At 38.8% G+C, this 25,529-nt stretch overlaps 2 protein-coding genes across 5 annotated transcripts in view; both read left to right on the top strand.

The window, feature by feature from the left end:
• Positions 1 to 6,414, top strand: part of prpf3 (PRP3 pre-mRNA processing factor 3 homolog (yeast)) — a 10,460-nt gene extending 4,046 nt beyond the window's left edge. Inside the window, exons 3-17 of one of the 3 annotated variants that reach the window (XM_015045662.1) lie at positions 782 to 912; positions 1,057 to 1,221; positions 1,312 to 1,389; positions 1,529 to 1,764; positions 1,864 to 1,982; positions 3,082 to 3,269; positions 3,368 to 3,534; positions 3,669 to 3,751; positions 3,946 to 4,089; positions 4,176 to 4,275; positions 4,373 to 4,486; positions 4,561 to 4,679; positions 5,297 to 5,374; positions 5,474 to 5,529; positions 5,623 to 6,414. In XM_015045662.1, coding sequence (XP_014901148.1) covers positions 782 to 912; positions 1,057 to 1,221; positions 1,312 to 1,389; positions 1,529 to 1,764; positions 1,864 to 1,982; positions 3,082 to 3,269; positions 3,368 to 3,534; positions 3,669 to 3,751; positions 3,946 to 4,089; positions 4,176 to 4,275; positions 4,373 to 4,486; positions 4,561 to 4,679; positions 5,297 to 5,374; positions 5,474 to 5,529; positions 5,623 to 5,772 — 1,928 coding nt within the window. In that variant the 3' untranslated portion in view covers positions 5,773 to 6,414. Of the gene's footprint in view, positions 1 to 781; positions 913 to 1,047; positions 1,222 to 1,311; positions 1,390 to 1,528; positions 1,765 to 1,863; positions 1,983 to 3,081; positions 3,270 to 3,367; positions 3,535 to 3,668; positions 3,752 to 3,945; positions 4,090 to 4,175; positions 4,276 to 4,372; positions 4,487 to 4,560; positions 4,680 to 5,296; positions 5,375 to 5,473; positions 5,530 to 5,622 lie in introns of all 3 variants that reach the window. The other 2 variants (XM_015045661.1, XM_015045660.1) reach the window with 2 other exon arrangements.
• Positions 6,415 to 6,839: 425 nt separating this feature from the next.
• Positions 6,840 to 25,529, top strand: part of tars2 (threonyl-tRNA synthetase 2, mitochondrial) — a 44,497-nt gene continuing 25,807 nt past the window's right edge. Inside the window, exons 1-10 of one of the 2 annotated variants that reach the window (XR_001426579.1) lie at positions 6,840 to 7,079; positions 14,646 to 14,775; positions 14,914 to 15,095; positions 16,416 to 16,498; positions 16,606 to 16,732; positions 18,065 to 18,240; positions 18,950 to 19,235; positions 19,476 to 19,721; positions 20,859 to 21,026; positions 21,129 to 23,125. Coding sequence is in view for 1 of the 2 variants with exons in the window: in XM_015045658.1 (XP_014901144.1) it covers positions 6,884 to 7,079; positions 14,646 to 14,775; positions 14,914 to 15,095; positions 16,416 to 16,498; positions 16,606 to 16,732; positions 18,065 to 18,240; positions 18,950 to 19,235; positions 19,476 to 19,721; positions 20,859 to 21,026; positions 21,129 to 23,050 (3,516 nt within the window). In the remaining variant the exon portion in view is untranslated. Of the gene's footprint in view, positions 7,080 to 14,645; positions 14,776 to 14,913; positions 15,096 to 16,415; positions 16,499 to 16,605; positions 16,733 to 18,064; positions 18,241 to 18,949; positions 19,236 to 19,475; positions 19,722 to 20,858; positions 21,027 to 21,128; positions 25,501 to 25,529 lie in introns of those variants that run through there. The other variant, XM_015045658.1, reaches the window with a different exon arrangement.

Here is a 25,529-nt window from a genome sequence, read left to right as displayed (position 1 = left end):
TTTTTTTTTTTTAATTGGAGATTTTTGTTCCCCTTTTTTTCAATTTTTTTTTTTTTTTTTTTTTTTGCTATCTACGGGATATTTAAAACAGCACTGTGTAACTTTTATTTAAATAGTTTTTTTAATTACATATTTATTAAAACTGTAACTATGTTGTAACAATATGGTAAGAGACAGATAATCCTCTTCTGCCTTCTCCCTATGGGTCTGCTGTTACCTGAACAAATACACTGCTTTGTCAGAAACAACCAGTCAGAGCCAGGAGGAGGGTCTTAGTGCTGTCACTCATTCTCGTGTACATGCTGCTCACAGCTTCCCTCTGCTACACTACAGTTGGTTCACCACAACAAAAACTGACATGAATGCTAAGGGTAGTTAGCATAGCCACCAGTGGGAGCAGATAAACTGGCAGCATACACAAGGTTGATTGACAGCACTAAGACATTCCTCCTGTCTCTGACTGGTTGTTTTTGACAGGGAGCGCTGTATTTCTTCAGAAAGTAGCTCAGGGAAACAGTGGGAGTGCTTGATTTTTTTTTTTATTATTATTTTTTTTTTTATTATCTGTCTCATACTGTCAGTACACAGTGGCAGTTTTAACAAATGTGTAAAAAAAATATTTAAAAGTTACATACTGTAGCTTTACATATAGCTTTAGGTCAAGCTATCACTATCAAACCTAAACATGACATAAATAAGAGCAGTAGGTTCAAATAATTACTGTGACTATTAAATGGCCCTTAAATGTGTGTTAATTATTTAAACACTCATTTGCCCTCAGACCAGCTGCGTCCGATCCTCGATGACTCTGCAGGAGGGTTTGTAGAACGTCTGTTTGAAGCTCTCGAGGAAAGCCGCAACAGCCGTGGCAGCAAAGGAGGGAGTGAAAAACACCGCAAAAGAGAACTGAAGGTAACAAGAGACCACTGCTCTGACCTTATCATAAGAATTTAAACAGACTGCGTTAAATCTATACAGTATCACTTAGTGATAAAGTACAACAACTGGAAAAAAAATTGTGTGTTTGCTCGTGATTTGGCTGTTTGGACTAAGGAGGTTTTTGGAGAGGAGGCCGACACAGGAGCAGTGCAAGTTGCTCCAGATGCAGGAGATGGGACAACAGTCAAGAGGAAGAGAGTCCCACGCTTTCAGGAGGTGGAGGAGCCCGAGGTGATACCCGGACCTCCATCCGAAAGCCCTGGCATGCTCACCAAAATGCAGGTAAAATAAATTATTGTGCATCTCACATGTACTGTATGTCTTTAGTTAGTCAAGTTTTAAGAACTGTCCTACCTTCTGCTTCTTCAACAGATCAAGCAGATGATGGAAGCAGCCACTAAGCAGATAGAAGAAAGGAAGAAACAGCTGAGCTTTACGTCGCCTGCAACGGTAATCCTTTATTCAAACCCTCAGATACTAGACCAAAAACACATAAACATTTGACATTTTTAACATATCCAGCCATTCGTCACACTGAACTATTGGGCCCTTTTCTGACATCACTTGTTGTCTTTTCTCACAATCACAGGGTGATGGATCACGGCTTCTTGGTGCTGCTGCTGGTGGGGCTTCGTCTATTGCCCCCTCTCAGGCTGCCAGCTTTATGAATGATGCCATAGAGAAAGCCCGCAAAGCAGCTGAGCTTCAGGCCCGGATCCAGTCCCAGTTAGCTCAGAAGCCTGGTATCCTCAACACTTTTGTGAACACGGGACCTCCAAATTTAGTCGCTCTTGCTAATCTGCACGCCATGGGAATCGCACCACCGTAAGTAACAACTTGGGGGGGAAAAAATTTTTGCACAAAAAAATCTGGGGTTAACGTGGTTACAGTTAAAAATGTCTTTTTATATGTGTGAAATTACAGGAAAGTTGATATTAAAGAAGTGAACAAACCAACGCCTCTGATCCTGGATGACAAGGGCAGAACTGTTGACGCTACAGGAAAAGAGATTGAACTCACACATCGGATGCCCACACTCAAAGGTACCACATTTCTTTCAGGTTGTTGTCAACTTTAAAACAAAAAATATTTAAAATTCAAATGCGTTATATATTTTTGCATTACTCTGTGCTGGGATATACTGTAGATATTTGTTAGCCAGGGAAGAGCTGCTGTGTAATTTTATCTTTAAGAACAGGTGTGATTAGGGGTGCAACAGCACCTGTTTTCAGACTGATTAGTTTAGTTGGTTTGGTACAGGCATGTACCAAATGTACTGCGCTGCACATACCTGAACAAATGCAGAATTTGTACAATATCTAACAAAAACCAAGATCATGTAAACCTTTTTTTTCCTAATTCTCGAACGTCTGCACAGACTTATTAAAAAAATTATAAACAGCATTTAAGTGGTTTTATTTTTGCCTTCCATTAATAGCAAAAAACTCAGTCCGAAACTCCATTTGGTTCTATAGTGGCCACTTTGTGTTTGTTTGTCTTTGCTAAAGGGAACTGAAAATACTTTTTTATGTACCATTAACACTGCTAGATGTCAAAAATATCAACATTAAAAAATATAATTCGACTTAAAAATGTCTTTTTCTAGGAAAACAACATTTAACTCTAATTGAAGGAAAACATATGCAGTCGTCTTTGTGTAGTTTGTTTCCTAAAGTTTTTGCTGTAATGGAATCAAGATGGTAAAAATTTGGAAGTATAAAAATCCATTAAGCAGCAACAAAAGTTTACTGTCCATATTTTGAACATTGTCTGAAATACAGCAGCTCTCAAAAGTTTGCACACCACTGTTACATAAAGAAATAAAATATTGGTAAATTATTTAAAAACATTTCCATGTGTGTAATCTTTGTTCTACACAATGCAAGTAATCAGAAACACAAATATCAAAGTAAGAAAATATACAATAAAAATCTGAATTAAACCGCTTGAACCATTTTGCACTATGTGAACTAAATAGGTTGAAGCTCCTTTTTGCCCTCTTAAGTTCACACTGGTAACTCTGAAATGAAATAAAATTCTTCTGTCCAGGGGAGGGGAGATTTTTTTTTCTGATATATTTATTCATCTTCCACTCATAACGCTAATTAAAACGGTTTACTTCTTTTTTTTTTTTTTGTGCAGCCAACATACGAGCTGTAAAGAGGGAGCAGTTTCGCCAGCAGCTGAAGGAGAAGCCCGGGGACGACATAGAGTCCACGTCCTACTTTGACCAGCGGGTTCTCATAACTCCAGCCCAGCGGACTCGCAGGGGCTTCAAATTCCACGAACCGGGTCGCTTTGAAAAGATTGCTCAGAGAGTTAGAACCAAGGTAGAAGAAGAAAGCTCTTCAAATGTAGATGCATTTTCTGTTTAGCTGAAGATTTAGCAGTTTTCTTGTTTGTGTGTGTGTTTGTCTAACCCACTCAGGCCCAGCTGGAGAGGCTGCAGAATGAGATTGCCCAGGCTGCAAAGAAAACAGGAATCCAAGCTTCCACCAAATTGGCACTGATTGCTCCGAAGAAAGAGATTGGAGAAGGAGATGTGCCTAATATTGAGTGGTGGGACTCATATATATTAAGCACCTTCATGCCCCTGTAAGGAAATGAATAAGGCTGTTTGGCCAAAGCTCAGTTATTTAATAATTCTGTATGACATTTGCAGAAAAAATAATAATGTTTAAAAGTGACTGACCTTTATCATGCTTTCTTTTTCTTTCTCTGTTGAAAAGAAATTCGGAATCAAAATTTGAAGAGTTTGACCTTTTTGGTGTGACAAACCTAGTAGAACATCCTGCCCAAATTAGTCCTCCAGGTAAGCTGTGGGTTAAATGTATTTGATAATTTATTGATACCCTACAGTAGCTCTCCATTAAACTGTTTCAAGTAATTTAAGATTGGAAATACTTAGTCGCACTCCTCTTCTCATTGGACATAATTCAGTTCAGCTCATTTCAGTTCAGTTCTATCATTAGTAGGTTTTACATTTTATTTATGTTTTTCTTCTAGTTGACACAGACAAGCCAGTAACTTTAGGTGTGTATCTAACAAAGAGAGAGCAGAAGAAACTGAGAAGACAAACACGGAGGGAAGCACAGAAAGAAGTGCAGGAAAAGGTCCGTCTGGGCCTGATGCCTCCACCAGAACCAAAAGGTACACAAACACAAATATGGCCAGAAATAGTTGCTGGCCTGGACCAAGCAGAATGTCGTCGCTAATGTTTGTTTCTGTTGATTTAGTACGTATCTCCAACCTGATGAGAGTGTTGGGGACGGAGGCTGTTCAGGATCCTACAAAAGTAGAAGCCCATGTGAGAGCGCAGATGGCCAAGAGACAAAAGTTTGTAGCACCGTTATTAATATCTCGGCATTTCTTTGACATTTAAAACTGAAGGACTTTCTTATAAATCAAGTTTTAATATGTCGTCTAATTATAGAGCTCATGAAGAGGCCAATGCAGCTCGCAAGCTGACAGCAGAGCAGAGAAAAGAAAAGAAGGTGAAGAAGTTAAAAGAAGATCTAACTAATGGCGTTCACGTTACAGTATACAGGTAAGCAAACGGGACATGAGTCGCTCGAGATGTGCGGAAATATTTCTTATAATTATTGCATTTTTCTCGTTTAGGATCCGTAACTTGCAAAATCCGGCAAAGAAATTTAAGGTGGAGGCCAATGCAAACCAGCTATACCTGACGGGCACAGTGGTTCTGCACAAAGATGTCAATATAGTTGTGGTGGAGGGAGGTAAGAAATGATACAGAATCAAAATGCTGCTATGGGTTGGTAGGCTTTTATGAAATGTATAAAACCAGTGCATTTAAAGTTTTATTTTAATGGTTTGTCAATATGGTTGGCCAAAATGAGTTGATTCTGCCTGGGGATCAGGAAGATTGACATTGAAGAAATTGACATGTTAGTTGCAGGCTCTTTACCCAACTCGTAATATGGCACTTTTTAATTTATTTCCAAATGCATAAAACATTTTTTGTTGTTTTTTGTTTAAATTCATTATGACATTTTTTTTACCATATATGTAAAATATATTCTTTTAAAATCAAGTTGAGACATTTCCTTTTTTATTTTATAATTTATTTATTTTATTTTATTTTTTACTTTTGTGGTTTTAACATGATACATTCTGTAAACATTATTTACGTTTACAGTTAAACACTATTAGATTTACCCAAACAGTGAGAGTAAACTCTGCTTTCTGTTTGAACATATTCCGTTACTTTGTATACCATCCAATGGTTTTCTTGTATAATTCTGTAAATAATCTGCTGGCCTTTAAACTATTAGATTTTGATGTTGCACTTAAAATGTGGGGGGGTTTTTTTTTTTTTTTTTTCTTTCCATTTTAGGCCCCAAAGCCCAGAAAAAGTTTAAGAGACTGATGATGCACAGAATCAAATGGGAGGAACACAACAGCAAAAGAGACGGTAAGACTAGTTTTAGGCTTGTTTTTTTTTTTTTTACGTTCTACCTGTAATACCTTATTTTAATATTTAACTCTTTTCATCCGGCCCTTTATTTATTAGATCCAGATGGCGATGACGATACAAGAAGAAACAACAAATGTTGGCTGATTTGGGAGGTCAGTTTTCTGCATCTAGCATCCTCATGTTGCTTCTTTATTGTTATTTTTTTATTGGTCTCGTGAACGTATCTGTTTCTCCTGGCTCCTCAGGGAACGGCTAAGGAGCGGAGTTTTGGTGAGATGAAGTTCAAGCAGTGCCCCACTGAGAACATGGCTCGAGAGCACTTCAGGAAACACGGCACAGAACACTACTGGGACTTAGCGCTGAGCCAGAGTGTGTTGGAAGGCTCAGACGACTGAAGCAAACCTGCGGAGCGCTTTGATTCTTTCAGTGACTCCAACCATCAATGAGCCTGCAGATCCCTCACAGCCAGACATCGGCTTTATTAAGAGACTTGAGTATCGAAAAGGAGCAACAACAAACCTGTGCGAGTGTGGTTACTTTTGTTGTTTGTTTTGTTTGTAAGAGAGAGAGAGAGAGAATGGAACAGATCCAGATGTGTATAGAGAAGTGTGTGTGTATAGAACTGCATCAGTGTTGATTTCTTTGATGACTTAGGCTTTTCTGTCTAAATTGTAATTTTTGTAGACAGATTGCGCAGTTTGGTGTAATAACTCTCCACAGGCATAATGTGGTGAGATCCGTTTATCACGACTGATAATTTTGTGATTAAATCAAGATGCCCACTGTAAAAATCGGTTTGATTAGAAACATTTGAGTGACCCCTTCCATTAGAAACAATTTGCACAATTTTGTGCTCTCAAAAAATACATTAGATAAATATCTTTACCACGTAAGGTTCACAAACTTTTCACTGAAAGGCAGGTGTCTAAATGCATTTATGCAATTTTTGTTTGAAGAATGCATTTTTGGCTCTGTTGTAGCTACACTTATCTTTAACAGTGCAGTCTCTGCCTTAAATAAACAAAATACAAACACTTTTGTTATTTGTTTTATTATTAAACATTGTTTTCTAGCTAGAGCTCTCTATGCTAACTTTGCATTAACTAATCTCCCCTACAGCTCTTCCTCCTTACCCCAATTTGCTTCATCCCCCAACTATGGGCAGTTCTAGATGGGGACTAATCATGATGAGATGATAAATTAATTTCTTATTATATGTACAGAATCAAAAAGTAAGGTGTTGCAAATTCTACAATGTTTTGAGATGGTATCCGTTTTTATCAGTGGTCTGCAACCTGTAGCCCTTGGAAAAGCAAGTGACTCTTAAGCTCTGTGCTTCACTTAATATATTACACAAAAGAAAATACAGCTTTTTATTAGTATTTTATTTTGAGCCCCCATGGGAAAAAAAAAAAAAAAACACTGCCCCCACCTTCCCTCTGCCTCCCTGGTAAATTTGGTCTAGCACCGCCACTGCCCCCCACATCAGCAGACAGATCGGGGAAGATGGCGGCCGGTTCAGGCGCTGCAAGCGGGCAGGGAGCCCGCAGCTCCACTGGTTCTCTGGAAGCCTCACTGGACCGCCGCTTTCAAGGAGTTTCCAATACTATGGAGTCGATACAGAGCCTCTCGACGTGGTGCATTGAAAACAAGAAACACCACGGCCTCATTGTTCGCTACTGGATGAAGTGGCTCAAGAAATGTGAGTAGCAGCGCCGCTAGCTAGCATACCTCGAGCTAATTCAAAAGCTTGATTTTTGGCATTTCTACATATAGTGTGCAAAACTCGTCAATATATTTGGCTAATTTATGCAGTGCTTTACGTTCTATCTCAAAAGTTACTTATTCAGTTTCTTTACTTTTGAACGAGCAATTAATTTCAGAAGTATTCGCAGGTGATGCTACTTAAAATTAGCTGCTAATGGTGGCAAGGCTAACGTGTCGCTGATAGTGTTTACAGATGGGCCTCTCTGGGAAACACGGGCTGGTTGTGCAAAACAAATTAAGTTGGGATGTGTTGATCTTGATTCGCTCGTAGCTGGTTTCACTTTTTAGGCAGCTTTGGTTGCACCTTAATAGCTGTTCATGTGGCGTGTTTTGATGAGATGTTTATTGTATGAGCACAATTGAATGAACTTGTTTTTCTGTAGTTTTTTGTACATTGACAAGATCGTAGCTCTTTAGTTTGCAGGTATAGTGTGCAATGTATATTTAACTGTTGCACAGCGCGTTAGTCGAGCAAGTGCGTCTGCCTTGTAATGCGATTGATTTCATGAATGCATGACTTAAAAATGGCTGTGGAAGGTCCTCTTGTAGCAGTCTGTAATACAGCAAATCTGAAGCAGCCTCTGACTGAAGACAGTCTCATGAAGATGTTTAAAGTTGTTCATAATTTTCTTGATTTTATTAGAAAGTCCTTCTTTGCATACTCATCTTCAGTTCTTCAGAACCTTACCAGCCGTCTTTATCAGGTTGTTGAGCCAGTTTAAGTCCGTCTCTGAAGCTTCTTCACAACAGAGTTCCAGAAGATCTGCAGCCTTTTGCTGCAAACACTGAAGGATCTAAGCTTCCTCAAGAAGTACAGTTTGCTCTGTCTCTACCTGTGCACAGCTGCACTGTTGCTTCACTTCACTAAGGGTTCCTCCAGATACTAAAAAGTATAAAGCGGTCCCTCAAGAGTCACGTCTTGCATATTTTTAAAATTATTGATCTTTCAAATGTTCTAAGCAAACTAGCCAAGAAAATTCAACAAACTGAGGTTTGGTGCCTCATTTAAAAAAAAAAAAACCAGCTGATCTGAAGTAATGATGGCTAATTTTTCTGCTAAATTAGGTGTTTATGGTTTTAGAATAATGCAATTCATTTATGTTTAAGGACATCAATATGCATTTAAAGCTGAAACCAGAAATTTACATGTGCAAAAAAAAGATGCACTAGGGTTTTTCACAGTATCAGAAAATGTTGACATTGCTGTACAAGGTGTGATGTTTGTCTATTTTCTTCTTTCTCATCTGTACTTCTTGCACTCTGATCTTTAGCATATTCTTCTATTTGTGTCTGGTGTGAGCATCTGCTACCGTGAGACTCTGTAACTTGTTAAATATTACATCAGCATAACATTTACAAGTTCAAAACATTTGTTGGGATATTTCAGCTTACAAATATTTTGCTCCAAACAGTCCTTTGCGATGATATATTGTGTAACCTATTTTTCTAACACTTTCTTTTCTCTATATGTAAAACTCTGACTTTTATTTTGTGGCATTCAGCAGACAGAAATAATTTTGGTCGTTCTCACCTAAATGAGTAGAAGTTTGATCTGATTTAGCTTTAGGAGTTGACTACTATGAAGCAAAATAAACATATTTGCAGAGCTGCAGCAATCTCTCTCTTTTTTTGTACTTCTACAATCTAAATCCAAAATGGCTGCAAATACATGTGCATGTTGTTACTTTGTTCTTATTTTATTTTCTCTAATTTTATATCTCTTCTTTGAGTTCAGAGGCTGAGTGCTTGAAAACCAAAGTCAGATTTCTTGTATATGCACAGTAAAACAGTCAAAGTGGGTTTTAACAATAATATTTATTGATTAGATTGTTCTCTGAATAACCTGGAATAAAATGTAGGAATTTTGGGATATTTAACACCAGACAATTTTGCTGCTGTAATCTCATTCTGACCCAGACCCAGTTCTGTCCAGAATGTGTTTTCCCGTCATGTTTTTTTTTTTTTTTTTTTTTTACACGTGTGTATATAACCCTGGGTTCCCAAGTTTTATTATTTTGATGTCGGTGTTCTTTTTGTTTCTGTAAAACTGAAGAAATTGGTTTACTTCATTCTGGATGAAACATTTTTTGCTGGTAATAAATCGTAAACTCTTGAATACGAGTTTTAATCTTGGTGGTGCTGATGTTAGTAAAAGCCAAATCAATTGTATTGGGTTTTGCAGATCTTTTTTTTTTTTTTTAATCATTACTGAGCTTAGGTCTTTAAGTTGCTTCTAAAATAAATTTGGGACAGAAAAACCCAAGTTGTTGAAGCCTGTTGATTTTAATTCTCCCAGGAATAGTCTTGTATTTATTCAAAAAGCTAGAGGTTGGTGGCAATGTCATTTGATTTATGTTTATATTTTCTCTAAGTATCCTCGATTGTGGTTTGTGTACCAAATTCAGTCTGTCTTCAGGTGGTAAAGCAACTTTTGTGTCTTTAAAGTCATATTTTGAACATTTATTGATGCTTTTGAGGCCAGCCTTCCAGGTCTTTTATGGACACAAACTCCTTAAATTAGAAATGCAGTCTGTCAAAGAACAAGAAAGGTCAGGTTTATTACTGTAACTCGTGCTGCACAAAAGGCTTTGTAAACTAAAATCCAACAAATATAAAATTCACAAAACTTACTTAATCAAAGCTAAAAAGAGAAGTTAAGTAATACAGTGTGACTGTAAAGACGGCTAAAACTAAGGCTTTTAAAACGGAAAATGTTTATTTCATCATATCCTTTAAGCCATATCACAATAGATAATATTTTGAGGCAAAAATATTTAGAAGAAATCCAAAACTCAATAACTATCTGATTAGTTATAACTAGTGACTATACAACTTTGTGATGTTGCTGTTTTTTTGCTCCTTTGTTGGCAGTTTTCCATTTTATTTTGGATATGTTAAATATTCATGCATGTTTTTGTAAAGATGGAAATGGTAAAGGTTAAGAATCTGAGTAGAAACATGAATTGTTTAAAATCTTCTGGGTAAGATAACCGGTTAAATATTAAAATATTAAGCAGTATATTTTTTAATAAACATGTCATGTTCTGTTGGGGGAAGATAAGAAGCATGTGGTGTTAACTATTCTTAATTTAAGCTTGTAAAAACAAGGGATGGAAGCGATATATTTAAGATTTTGTCATGGTATTTTGGAGTTGTGGAGGAGAAAAATTTATCCAAGCTCTGTTTAGGTGAGAGTAAAATCTCTGAGAGTCAACATGTCGTTTTTATACCGAGGACAGAGAACCATAAACTCCAGAAACGGTCTGCAGAAAACATCTCCAGGACAGCTGGAGTTGGGTTTTAGCTCAGACAGGTTCATTCGGTAAAAGTTCACAAGTATTCAGATAAAAACATAACATTGAATCTTTAAAGTAAAGATGATACATTTTGATACTAAATATTGGCAGTTTGTGTGGTGGAAACCTCAATTTTCCTCATTTCTTACATGTTTTGCTTGAAAATATTGGTGTTGTAATGTTCTTTAGACACATTTTCTGAAAGCTTGATTATAGTGGGGGCCTTTGAAAGGGCATCTGGGCATATTTACAGTAATCTTCAGTGGAGAAATCAGGAGTAGGAGTGTGGTATGATACTGGGATAAAGAGAAATGAGACATGATTTTAGCAAAATGTGTAAAACAAATAAACCTAATTTTTGTTCACATAAACAGATTAAAGCTTTAACAAATGTAGTTTTTCAGAATCTGTAACGATGTTCAAAGTTGACTGGAGTGTATATATTGACATTAAATATTCCCAGCTAATTCTAAGATCCCAAAAAGCATAAAAATTAATTAATTTTTATGTTATTGAAGAATCTGTTCATGTGAAATTATCAGGTTTATGTTTAATCAGGCTTAAGTATTTTGAACCAGAGGTGATGAAGCGTTAAAAATAAAACAATTTCTTTATGTTCATTTGTTTTAGGATCCTTGGTGGTTAATTGTTTTGTGGTTGCAGTGTTTTCTGTTCTTCAGATTGTCTTTATTGCAGCTTCTATTTTCTGTGGAAGGTCATTGCTGCATAATACCTGTTTTTAGTACAGAGGAGACTTGACTTCTTCAGTGGTTTTGTAACAAAGTGTTTTCAGCCAGGTGTACGAGCCGACATTATCAGTACAATGAGGCAACACAGGAACTTTACTCTTAAACAAGAGGCTCAATTATGTATCTAAAAATTTGCCAATTGTTAAATATTTGCCTTAATATCTGAGGCTCATGATAATGCTTCAACCTGCTTCAGGAGATGTAATCACAAGCTGGACTATCACCATATTCATATCAAATCATATTCTGCAGTTAACAGTTAATCAATTACTAAATTAGTTGACAATTATTTCAATAATCGATTCGTCACGATTAATCTGATTGTTTCAGCAATAACGGCAAATTTTTTATAAACCTTGACATTTAAAATGGCTGATAAAAATAGTTTAATTTTTAAACTGTTGAAAACAGTTTTAAAAATGGCTAAGCATCATGTTTTTCACAAAAAATGTACAGATTAATTAAGTAAAATAAGTAATCAACAGTAATTGGTGTTGATTAATTCAGGCATATTCTAGTGTTGACATTTATTTAAACTTAAAGCAGTTCTAATGCTTAAAGGTTTCATAAATTGCATGATATATATATTATTTTTTTTTCAGTAAATTTTGTTCGCTGCAGAATGATGTGGTTCAGGTTTGACCCTTTTTTTGTGTGTTATAGAGCATCAAATTCAGTCTCGGCGTGTTTAACACAGTAAGAGAGCTTTTCTGTTTCAGCGTCATTCGGCTGCATTGCATTCTTTGGGTCTTTTCAATTTGCTTGTCGCTACAGTTTTGGGCCTGGACTTGCACATGAAAGATCTGGAATATTATTTAAGGTTATGTGGTCTTGTGGTGCACATCCTAATTTGATGATGAAGTAACTTTGCTGTACACATAACTGCATTAATTAACTTAATCCCCTTGATTAAGATTTTAGAAAAAGTTTAACCTGTCCACAGTTTGAAAGTTTAACATTAAATGATACAAATCTTCACAACAGATATGGCTAGGGCTGAATAATGTCAGCAAAACAAGTTCTTGCTGCTCTGTTGCTGAATATTTTCATGCTGCCACTGATTACAGTTGTTCCATATTTTAATTTTTTCCATTGAAAGTACATTTAACAGGCTAAAAGTCTTATTTTCTCGCAGTAATTATATGCATGTCATTAAAGTACAACTCATTTCCGGGTATTGCATTCCTGCACTCTTTTACAATTGGAACATGTTGCACAAATAGATATTGACATTCGATTGTTTGTGCAGCTTTATGTAAATCTGATAAATTCACGGAGGAATCAGACCCCTTTAATTATTTAGTGACAAACATCACATTCATGGAGAGAACTCATGTACATCTAATGCATGTCAAAATCCCAAAAGTAATGCATTTCTTATTCAAAGCACTTAAATTTCACTGCGTATTAGGGCTGTGTAATATCGATTTTGTGATATATATCGATATTATCTTTCCCAGGAAAAAAAATCGATATTCATCCGCAAGTATTGTAACATCCAACTGTCACCTTGCTCACTCACTACTTGCTTCACCAGGAGAGTGATTAGGTCATCAGACTTGGAGTGATTCCTTCAGATGTTAAGTGTCGAGGTTAAAAAGGTATCAAACTATTCAGAGCAGGGTACTTGGCGCACTTTATTTACTTTACAAATGCATGTAAGCTACAGTTTGTACTGTTTCAATTAAAAGGAACATGTTTTCTCACCACTTCTTTGATTCATTTTGTCCAGCTGTCGACTTTAAGTCTGTGTCCATGTCCAACCAGAGCCAGGTATTGTGTCGTTGGTGCTTTTAATCAGTTTTCAGTTAAATTAATTCAATCCAACTCTATAAGTCACAAAATGTCACCAAAATCACTCTGTCCCTCTAAAATCTTTCAGAAAATTGTAAGTGTATTGAATTGTATCATTTGAATATTGCAATATATATCGTGTAACGTATCTTATCATGAGATTATTGTATCACTACAGCCCTAGTGCGTATAGCATTTAAATTGATGGATTTTTATCATTTCAAGATAAAAATGACTCTGAGTCTTAGAATATCGTTCATGTGTTTCAGTGTAGCTGTGGATTTAAATGGATTTATTCTTTACTTGAAATCAAACGTTGTTCAGGGACTGGAGTCTACTTTGACTCTGCAAACCCTCGCTTGTGAAATTATCATGTCCTCACTGGAGATCCTTGGATTTACTTCTGTCACTTTGTCTTTTTGTTCATGTTTGGCTGCGCTCACACACTTACAAATCGGACACATTCAAATTGTGTTTGTTTTTCCTTAGTTAACTTTATCATGGCAGTCAATTCTGAAGTTTTCACCCCGAAATCTTATACATGTCCGATAGTTTGTAAAGCATCTGCAGTCAGAACAGTCAAGTCTCATGTGTGACGTGAGACATGCATCATAATTCTGCACCAGAAGGAACCAGATGTAGAAAACGTCTGAAGCAAGCATCCAATACCTTAATCCTTAGCTTTCTTTGTCTTATGATCTTGTTTCAATACTGCCACCTCCCTTTGATTAGTAGTAAGAAGAGCCACGCAAAAAATAAATGAATAAATTTGCGAACGTAGCCTTAGATTAACCTGTGATCTGAGGAGTTGAGATCAAAGATGTCCACCATCTCTGCCAATTAGAAGATGAATGGACATTGTTATGAATATCAGTCTTTGGTGGGTTACTGGATATTTTTATTTGGTGTTGGATTCATTTACTTTGCAATTTAAAAAAAAGAGAGACAAGGTAAAGAATAAAGCATAAATCCACTTGACACAGTAAACTTGGACACCTCAAAAAACAGCACCTGCACGGCGAGGACGTTGGGTGAATCGTGCAGAAAATATGTGAGGTGTTGGGTAAAATAATTTGTTAAAATGTGTTCTCTGCGTTGCTGCATAACCAACAGAGTTTTCTTGTCTGAACTGTATGTGTATTTATGTTGCAACACATATATTTCCTGCAATTTTTGTTGTCACAAAACCAGCAGCCAAATATTTTACTGTGCATCTGGAATTGATTTAATATAGTTCAAAAGCAAATAAATTTGTTACATTAAAGATGATGATGTTACCTCCCTATATTTTTGTAATTCTTTTCAGCTTTGGATATTTTCTAAAATATGCATGTGTGTTCATTGAAAACTGGGGTAAAGCATGAATGCTAAGAATGCTTTGCTTCTAAATAGCTATTCTCTTTTATTTTTAGTTATTTAAACTTTATTTTACCAGGATAAAAACCCACTGAGATTAAAAATCTTCTTTTCAAGGGAGGCAAAGAGGCAGCCGCAAAATACACCAGGCTGGGGAAATTGGTAATTAGTTGTGTAGTTCCATGGATGAGGATGCATCAAAGAGCTAAACAAAATTTAAAAATAATAAATATAAAACATAGCTGGATAAAACTGCAGCTATTTTTTGTCCTTCTCTCTTTCAACCTCTATTAATTTCTGTTGTAGCCGACCACAATCATCGCTTGAATCTTTTCTACCTTGCCAATGATGTGATCCAAAACTGCAAAAGAAAGAACGCCATTGTGTTTCGTTCGGCGTTCTCCGATGTACTTCCCAATGCTGCCCTCCTCATCAAGTGAGTAGCTTCATTGTGTTTACTCGGCACTTTGTCGCAGCTAAACCTGCGTATTGTTTTAGTAGTTTGATCTGTGACCGAAAAAAGTGCATCAACCCTGATATTTATTGAGACAATGTGTGTGTTTTTCTCTGTTAGAGATGGAAAAGTCCGCAAATCGGTCGAAAGGATCTTTTCCATTTGGGAGGAGAGGAATGTGTATCCCGAGGAAGTGATTGCACAGTTCAAAGCCAGCCTGCACAAAAAGGAAAAGGAGCGAGAAAAGCAGAAGGAGAAAGAGAAAGAAAAGCAGAAAGAAAAGGAGACTCCATCAAATAATGGTCAGATTTATTTTAAATCTTTAATGTCGATCAAATCCAGATGATCCTAAGAGGTGCTTGAATGTTTATAGACACTATTTGAATTCAGAATTTTTTTCTTCTTCTTCATTTTTCTATGTGGAGCATTATTTACCATCCTGATTAAAAATGTGAACATTTAAAAAAATCGAAATCAGTAAACTGGTTTCATTTAGTGATGTTGCTTAGCACAGTAAAGAACAGCATAATTAATTTGTTGATCCATATGGACTGAATCAGAATCTACTAGTTCAAATATTTCATAAATGGTAAAAAGGCCAAAATGTAACGTGAATTCAGTCTTCATTAGAACTAAACTCTGTTTCAAAGCTGTTGTATCAAAACAAAAAAGGGGTATACAGATATAAACAATGGATGGATAAAGTTTGAGAGGGAAAATTTTTTTTATGGACTAGTTTTTATTTATTCATAGAGTATGTAGATTATAATTTTACTTAAGAGTAATTTGCTTAAAAACAACAAATGAACTTCAGGATTAGATTGATTTCTCTGTAGAACACAGTAATGGTCATGTCTTATGGCGAAGCTCTGCTGCGTGGTTCAGGCTGGTTTGGCATCAGCAAGGAAACCATAAATTCTGAACTATAGACACAAATTGTAAGGAAAAATGGTCACATAGGCTTTTGTAAACTGATCATAGATGTAGAAAGTCACACAAATATATGCAGTGGAGACTATCTAAAGTATTCAGAGGAATTGCAGCTTCGGAAGCTGGTGCAATGCTACGTAACTCAATGCTAATGGCTAGCGTTCACAAACTAGTGAATCGAGGCACGCCACTCATTTTCCTTGCTACTGATTGGCTGTTCCTCCCATCCACAGTGGCGATGAGGAAGACTAGTTTTTTGCCTCTACAGTAGCAAAAAGATGGTTTTAGCTGCAAATATTAATGTATGCATGCATATTAAGGGTACATTTGAGGCTTAGACTATTAAAATGGTCAGTGATTAGGGTTTTTAGTGAAGATCCCAAGTATTTGTGGATTTTAGCTATTCTAACGCTGGTGATCCGTAACCCCAGTGACTACTGGGAGTTACCTGTGGATATGATATATAAATTTTACGAAGACTTGAGTTAGTATTTTTTGCAAAGGGGTGTTGAGGATAAATTGGATCATTTTACTCAGAATTTTTTCTTAATTTTTTTTTTCTTGCCGTCACCTCTTTGAGTCACATTTATGCATGAAAATAAACAGATAGAGGTTCACAAATGTTCCAGCACCACTGTTAATTAAAATGGTTGTATCTTTTCCTGTGTTTTAACGTTGTCTCTGTTCTTCAGCTCCCACCAGCACCAAAGCCGTCAGCACTAAAACTCCACCTAATAAAGCTGCGCTGAAGTCCAAGATTGTTGCAGAGTTTACAGTAAGCCTCCTTTCATTGTTGCTCTTTGGAAATGGTGCTGCTAAAATTTGCCTAAAACAAAATTGACTCTCGTGTCCTATCATCTTTGCTCTCTGACTCTTTTCAAGCCCCACTCCCTTATCGAGCAGCTGTCGAGACACAAGCAAGCTGCTGCTGAAGAGCAGGTCAGAGAGAAGCAGCTTGAGACGCTCAGAGTGGATGTCCTCAGCACCGAGGCCTTCAAAAGGCTGAAAGGTCGAGTGTTTCTCTGATAATTTCCCTAAAAACACAAACCTCCTTTTTCTAGTGTCATCCTCAGTCTGGAAAGTTGACATCACAAAGCTTGGAAGACATTAGTTTATTAACAACATGTGAAGATCATTTAAAAGTTTATCAATAGGATTGATTTATTGTATTTTACCGCCAAATATATTCCAGACAGATATGAAATTACGTTTGTTTTGTGACTCAACAAAAACTCTGAGGTAAAATCTTGCAGAGCAGACAGTATGCCACTCTTTCATCATTTCTGCATAATGGAAGACATAAGAAGGAAATGCTGAGACACCATAAGTTTGACACTCAGGGTTTCCCTCAGAAAACTTGCTAAGCCTTGTGGCAGTCATCCAGCTGGCCACCATGTTTGTTAGTTAAAAAATGTTTAAAATTGACAAGATATTTGAAAATATCACTTGATAGTTATGCGTTATTGGAAGACTGGAAGATTAAACTTAAACGCCAAATTACAAAGTCTTAAAAAAGCCAATGACAAACAATTCTAAGCCTGGTGGCCCGCCAGGCTTATAATACACTGTGGGAAACATTGGACACTATATCAAAGAAAAATGAAAAAGTACTCCAGTGAGAACTTTTGGGTGGAAAAAATGATCTTCACCGGAGGGGTGTTTCCTTTCCTGTAGTGAATTACAAACGTGAGACTGCAGTCGACTCTCGGCGTATGACCTTGGAGTTTGATAACACTCAGAGGAGGAGCATAAACCGTACGCATTTCTTTAGAAAACCAGGCCTCCTATGCTAGCAACTATCTTAATTGATAATGTCAATACTTCCATATGCTAATAACTGTCTGAATAATGATAAAAACAAAACCATCTGGGGCAGAGCGAGAGGTTAGATCACCATTTTTTTTCTAACCTGTCATTGTATTTTTGGTCCACGTGATCTGTTGTATAAAATATGTATGCACTGTGTGATCAAGGCTGCCGTTTTGGGAAGCTGTTTGCACTTCATGGATGTGCAGCGAGTGAAACGGAGAGGAACCTTGTCCAACAAAACACAAATTCAGATAAACTGGCAACAAGAGAAGTGGTTCTGTTATCTTGTGTTCTCATAATAAACACAAGTTGTTTTTCAAGGGTGCACCTTTATGTACAAAAACTACATGATTATTTGTCATTACCTGTGAACATGATGAAGCTTTGCTATGAGATCAAGTAGATGGAGCTTCCTGAATAATTATGAATGGACTGAGCAACAATCATAAGTAATAATGCTGATGAAAACAGCATTATTATTAAAAATTCAAATAACTTTATTCAGTTTTTATTCCAATTTCTCCCTCTTTAGACAAAGCAGGAGGAAACAATTTTGCTAAGGACTTTGAAGATGGCAGTCTGAAGCTGCAGGAGTTTGTCAGCTTCTTGGAGAAAGAGCTGAAAACAGGACCTCCCCTGCTGGAAGCATTGGGAAATGCAGACATCTTCTATGAGATGCAATACAAGGAGGTCAAGATTGTGGCAAATGTAAGTGTGTTTTGTGTTTAAAATATGATAAAGATGCTTGTATTTGTATTTTTAAGCTCTTTTTAGAACTTTGACAGATGCATTTACATGCTAACCTTTTGAAAACTATAACAACTGCATCCAGACAAGAAAAAAAGTATTTTTAACAAGATGAGAAAATGTTTCCATAATATTCTACATGTTTAAGCGTCTGTTTGTTTGGGAATGATTATCTTAAACAGCTTTAAGAGTTAGAGAAGCAAAATTAATTTTAATATAATTTGGATCGGAGAACATGCCTGACAAACGTATCATAGTGTAAGCATTTCATATCAGTTGATATTGATAATTATTTTAGTTTTTTGCTTTAAGTATCTTAAATACTGAAAACTGTCAGCAAGACCTTTTCTGCTCCATCCACAGTTTTTCACCTCACTTCATTGTTTTTAAGCATTTATGAAGCACAGTGGCAAAACCTTAAACTGCTGCTGCGCAAGTTACTTAAGTTGTTGCTAGGTAACCACAAGTTAATCAAATAGCTGTTGCTAGGTAACCAGAGAGTGAGTGAGTGAGTTGGTTGATACTACTCGCCTTGCTTAGCTGGCCATCAGAGGTTTAATATTCAATATCTTAAATATTGAATATTCTATCAGATGTTTTATCTATTGGTATTGATCATGTGTCTCTCACAATAAATATTATTAATTTATTGTCCCCCACTTCTCTTCAGGCGTACAATGCCTTTGCCAACCGAGTAAACGGCCTCAAAAAGAAACTGGATTCTCTCAAGGCGTCTCTCTCCGGCCCTGAGGACTCGCCCATCCCCTCTCCCTCTGAAGACGCTCCTTCACCCACTGGCTCCGACTCACCCTTTCTGGAAATGGAGACGGCCAGGGCCAAGGTGGATCCGGAGCTGGACGGCAAGGCCATGGACGAAGGAGAGCTCCAAAACGACAACAGAGACATGGAAGACATGGACATGTCTGATGAGGAGGCATGCGCTGGTGCTGCGCAGGGTGAGTTGTGTCGTAGGTGCACGATTCTCAATTAAACAACTCTCAAATTACCATGCAGAAGTCAAGAACTCATGTTTTTTTTAAAAGCTTCAGCTCAATAAGTAAATAGAAGAAGTTGTTGAAAACAAAGCCTGAAAAAATAATAATAATAATAATAATTTTTCAAAGCATAAAGCTCCTCTACGCTGCAGCATTGTATTAAGTTGGGACATTTTAATGTATTTGGTTTTATTCTCACAGATGGTAAGTTAGACCAGCCGGCTGTTTCCAAGACGAAGTCGGACGAGGCGTCAAAACCTCAAAGCACGCCAACGAAACCACCCAAGCCCAGCCCATCTGTTGTTACCACAGCAACCCCAGTGACTCCGACCTCTGCTAAAGCTACGACAACCCCGACCACGCCCCTGGGAGTGAACCTGGCCAAAGTGGACCTGGGGAAGATCAGCTCCATCCTCAACTCGCTCACGTCTGCCATGAAGAACACAGGTGGGTTTGGAGTTGGTCATGGTCTCTATGATTAGAGAAAAACTAAATTAACGGTTGATAACTGAGAAATGTTCTTCATATATTTTTTTAATTTGCAGGTTTTTAGGAGTGATGGTTTTCCTGCTTTTAATTAGCTAAGCGTGCAAACTGACTGCCTGGACATGCAGAACTGCAGACCGGTTACAAGAACACTTCTCACCGTCTTCCTTATAACGCCATCATGTGTTAAAATCTAATAGTTAGCTATTTTTGGCTAAAAACGCACAGCAAATATCCTAGTAGAGATGTACACTCACTGGCCACTTTATTAGGTTTGAAACGATTATCTGATGATTTTAGTCCTGCAAATAATTCAGGGCTTACAAGATTATCGACATTTATGCTTTGAAGCGGAAGTCTAAGGCTTTTTTTTGCTGTTGTGTGTTAAAGGAGAAACGTATGATTTACAGACTGAAACAGTGGCAGCGCTTAGTTTTATCATAAATAGTGAATAATCAAATTTTACCTTTTTGGCCTGCAGTTCACGAGGACATCAGCAATCAGAAACGGTGAATGTTTTAATTCTAATGTTCATCCAGTTTACAGGATTTCTAATTTGGAGACAAATCTGTGATGATAGTATTTTCAGCATTTCTGAAAAATAATTTTTTATATATATACACAGTCATTCATATGGAGAGTAAATAATTTTTACTAACTACTCCCTCTTGTTTGAAAATGTCTTGCTTCTCTGAAACCTTCTGCCTTCTCTACTATCCTTCTCTGAAGGATATTAGATGTGATTAGACATTATTTAATCAATGTCAGCTGATCACATTTTACAAAACAAATTAACCAAATTTGTTCCTGGTGTTTTCTTTTTCTTCTGTCTGAAGACAGAGCATTGGGAGCCTTTAATCTGCCTCCCATTGCAATGTCTGGCTGCACTATGCATTAATAACAGTAGAAGATTATATCATATAGTTCTGAATTGAAACTGTCCCTGGAAAGTTTGAAAATTTACCTTGAAAATGCTTGAAATTAACTGTGGGGGGAAAATGTACAAGCCCTCGGACCATAAAATAAATGGAAACTGCCCGCTTTGGTTTATATTTACTGTGGTTTTATTTTTCTCTCCTGTCCTTGCCGTTCTCCCAGCACCTACTGCGTCTCCTCGGCCGTCTCCTGGGACCCCCACCACCCCCACCGCTCAGACAGCGGCCTCCAAAGGGACTCCGCCAAGTCCTGCTTTGGCCAGCATCCTGTCACGTGTTGACATCACCCCTGAAGGGATACTAAACGCTCTGTCTAAAACCAACACACCAGGTTGCACACACTTCTCTTTAATTTAATTGGTAATAAATATTACTGCACAGTTTATGTCACTTCTTTCTTGTTTTTTCTTTTACTTTAATCATCTCAAAACAGGTTTGTCATCCCTCCTTCAAAGTGTGACTAATACCTCCACCGCTCCCTCCAACCGAACCTCCATAGACTCATCCAGTGTCAAAACCCCGGTAACCCCAACCACCCCGAAGACGAAGCCCCCTCTGGGGAACAGTCTCAAACAAGACGAACCTGGAAGAGCCAGAGACTGGGAGAAGGAGCGCCAGCTCTCCCCTCCACCTCCTCCTCCACCCCCTCCTCGTACCTCAGCTCCTTCTTCCTCTCCCCCCAGCCTAGAATCGAAGATCAACAGTTTCTTGCAGGGTAATCCAGGCTTCAGCCTGGCGCTGGGCGACGCAAGTCCCGATGGCGTCGATGGCACCCCGGTGAGGGACGAGGCAGCGGGCACGCCGACGCAGGACGAGATCATGGACACTCCTGGAGGCGTGCCAGAATCTCTGGGCTCCTCTGGAAGCCATAACCTCTCACCCACAGCCTACCGCAATGATCCCTGGGATACTGCAGTCACTCCAACCGGAAGCAGCAACAACGGAGACTTTCTTGGCTCCTCCTCCTCAAGATTCGGTGCAGGAAAAAGGAGCAGCACGAAGTTAAACGACGAAGACCTGATGAGGAAGCAGGTGTCGTCTTCTCCTGGCGGTGACTTGAAGGCTCGGAACAGCAGAGCCTTGGCAGAGCGGAGACTCTCTGCTGGCTCTCGGAAGGCGAGCACCGGTTCCGACGACGCGAGTCTGAGTGGAAAAAAGGACAATGGGAAAGAGATGCCAGCAGACGCAAAGGAAGGTCAGTACCATCGCATCGAGACACTGGTGTCGCCCCACACCGAAGGAGCACCGATCCAAACTCTGGGGTATTCAAACCGACCTACAGCCGGAGAGCGCATCAAGACAGTTGAGAGCATCCGCGTGATCGGTCGAGGTTCTCGGCGAGGGGGAGGAGCTGGGAGTCGGCCAGGGGCTTCGATGTGGTACGAAGAGGAAGAATACTTGGAGGGTCAGCCTCCATCAACCCAAGTTCTACCCCCTCCTCTCAGCATGGGCCAGGGAGGCGCTGAAGACATGAACCCCTCCATGCTTCCTCTTCCTCTTCCTCCTCCTCCACCACACCACATCCCACACCTTCACCCTCCTCCGTCTCTTCCTCTCCCTCCTCCTCAGCCTCCGTTCCCAATGCCGTACCACCCTGAAAACATGCAGACTCCTCCTCCATCGATGCTCCAACCTCATCTCCATCCCTCTGCCGCCTTTTTCGCCACTGTTCCCCCAATCCCTCGGCTGCCTCCACCTCCTTCCATGCACCGCCTCTCACCTCCGCCGTCTCACCCTTCTTTGCCCCACTCTGTCATGGTGGGGGGGATGCTGGTCCCTGTGGACCACAGCTTGCCTCTTCCTCCATCACTAAGACCCAAAGGTACAGAGCACAGCAGAATGGGGCCCAGAGGAAGGAAGGTGACCCCTCCACCACTCATGTCATCGTTGCTAGGCGACCCCCCTAAACTACCCCGTCCCGGCACAGTTAAAGAGCCTTTAATCCCTCGCCATACCCCCCCTCTTCACCGCCCAGGTGCGCCTGGCGTTCCTCCGCCTTTACTCGGCAGAGTGAAGGAGCCTTTGGTTTTACCTCACCCCTCCCCCACATCCTCCACGCTCTCTCCCTCCACGCCTAATTCCCCCGCAGGAGACTCCTCTCTCTCCAAACCCCCACCCAGCCCTCCAACTGCGCCCCACAACCCAGGCTCCAACCCCGTCCCCCTCCTCAACTTGCCCACATCCAGACCCCCGATCCTCGCCACTCCCATGCAGCAGAGACCCCCGATGCGAGGCCGCAGCCTGTCTCAAGACCACCCCAGGGGCGGGTTTCATGGAGGGAAGCGAGCCGGACCCCCATTCGGCGGCGGTCCCTTCCATGCGCAGAAGAGGCCTTACCTTCCCCCGCGCTACTGAAGCGGTCGACTATGACAAGCTGAATGAGAAGAGCAAGCCACACGTCTAACAGTGCAGTGTGTGTTAGCCCTGCTGGTATGAGCCCAGATATCTTTACTCTGTTACTTAGCTTGAAGGAAACCTACCTTAGGTTGTGTGTAAATAGCTGATCAAGTCTTGATGCGTCGGCTTTAGTGACCGCTCACTTCACCCTGTACTCAGAGGTTGTCGGTGACGTAGTGCAGAGTGTTGTATAACCTGCTTTCTTCCATTTCTCCACACATTAGATGCTTTACCTTGAATGGCATAACCACAAGAATAAAACGGATAGTTCAAGCAGAAATTAAACAATACTTTTCTTTCTCTGTGATTCTGGGGTTACTTCACCTGAGATGTCAGAAGAAAGATGTAAGAGGAGCCTAAAATGAATAACTTGGCCTTTTAAGATGTCTGCATTACCTCACTTATGCTCAGCTTTACACACAAAGATTACCTCTCATACCAGCCAACTTGGTTTGAAGCTTAGCGTAAAGATGAGGATAAAATCTCTCTGAAGATGAAGAAAATTATTCCCAAATTATTCCCAAATGTATAGAAGAAAATAAGCTATCTCGTCATTTACTCGTCTTATGCAGACTTGTTGCTTGGCACTGTTTTAACTCTTCATGCTGAGCTAAAGGAATACCCCAATATATCTGGCTTCATTTAAAAAGAAGTTCTCAGTCTTTCAGTGGGATTTATCACATTTTCTAAAATGTTTAGACATGTTCCCCAGATATGAAAGCAAATCGATTCCAAACTAATCTCCTCTTAGAAATACAAGAATGTTACAGCTTCCTCCACACTTAGCAGCGCCTCTGATAAAGATGTGTAGAAATCTTAACCGTTATGCTACTGCAGCTGCGAGATCTCACTGAAATTTAAAGAAAATGTATCAATATGTCAGCAAATGTACTGATGTTTTGCTTTTCAATACATGACTTCAAGTTTTCTCGAGCTATAATTATAATTTGACACTCTTCAAAATGGGGAACACAAGAAAACATCCCATGTAAGGCATGTAAGCTTTTACCTGCAGTCAGAAAAATAATTGTAACTTTTAAAACTGGAATGGGGAAAAAGGACCCAAGCCAGTCTTGCCAGCATACCCAGTAAGGAGCATGGCAAGGGAGATAGCTTGCTGTTTGGAAACTGCAACAATAGTGTCACGGCGTCTCCATGGCAACTCATTTCAAGGCTTTCTACACATCTTGAGCAGAAATACCAATAATTGTGGCGAGACCTGTACGCTGAGAATTTGAAACAGTTTTTTTCATTTGAAGTGGTGTTTGTTGTCGCAGGTGAATTTAACGCTTGTTCTGATTTCCAGAGTATCTACTGTAAATATTCTTCTTCTCTTGCTAAACCTTTTTGCATCTATCTATTCCTCCCTACTGTACATTTCTAAACTTGTAAATATAAAGAGTGACTGAGTTGATATACCTTTTTTTTCTTCTAACTTTTATTTCTAAAAATGTCTCAAGTGATTTTTTTTTATTTCCTGTCTTCACTGTGATCAAGGCCTTTGAATAAGCTTTAACCTTGATTTTTTTTTTTTTTTTTTTTTCCTGCAATGTTTTTGCATAACTTTCTTGCCCTCTCCTTTTGAAATCACTGCTCTGAAGAAGTGTTGGGATAATTTGGCATTTTCTTTCACAGACATAACATGTGTGTTGTTGAAGTTTCATTTTTGAACACTGAATAGCAGAAAGGGATGGGGGACGTCAGTTTTTTACTTGAATAAAATCAAGAGTTTAAATTGAAAAGGGGGGTATTTTTAATTGGTTGCCACCTATTCCTTGAATTAAATCATTTTATCTGTTGGGCTGCATTTACTCCCACTTTTCAGCAAGCATTGCTTTGTATAAACTGCATACAGATGCATGCAACTTTTTGGGAAGCCCAGGAAAAGATATTTAAAATCTTTTTAAATGAACGCATCTCTTTGTAGCCTAATCCTATACTGTCAGTTTAATATATATATATATATATATATAAATTTGATTTGAGTACATTTATTCAGTATAACATTTTTCACACCAAAATATTAAAACAAAGGGGCACACATGCGGTCAATACTTTCTAATGGGACAGAGATTTATGTTGGCGTTTTAAAAACAATGGAGTTTACAGAGAGAGGGATCTTTCCCGTTCCTCTATCCTGCATGTTTCAATGCTTTCCCAGGTTCAGCACACCATAATCAAATGTTCATTATCAGGCCTCAGCAGAACTTCGACATGCTGTGGAGATAGTTGTGTTGGAGCAGAGACTCATTTAAAACTGTCAGGACAGCCACGGTCCACCATCATCTGATCAAAACACATGGTTTTGTTAAAGTCCTGGTAGAGTTTAGCTAAATCCATATTTGGTTATGACTGGAAAAGGCATCTGTAAAGGCTGCTATGGTGATTTGGTGACCCCCCCCCCCCCCCAAAAAAAAAAACCAAGTTTTCTTCAACT

Source organism: Poecilia latipinna, unplaced genomic scaffold (genome assembly GCF_001443285.1).
Source record: "Poecilia latipinna isolate Pla-1442-1.1 unplaced genomic scaffold, P_latipinna-1.0 Scaffold737, whole genome shotgun sequence".
NCBI classification, from domain to species: domain Eukaryota; kingdom Metazoa; phylum Chordata; class Actinopteri; order Cyprinodontiformes; family Poeciliidae; genus Poecilia; species Poecilia latipinna.
Note: the sequence above shows the minus strand (reverse complement) of the source record. Positions and strands in the feature narration are given on the sequence as shown.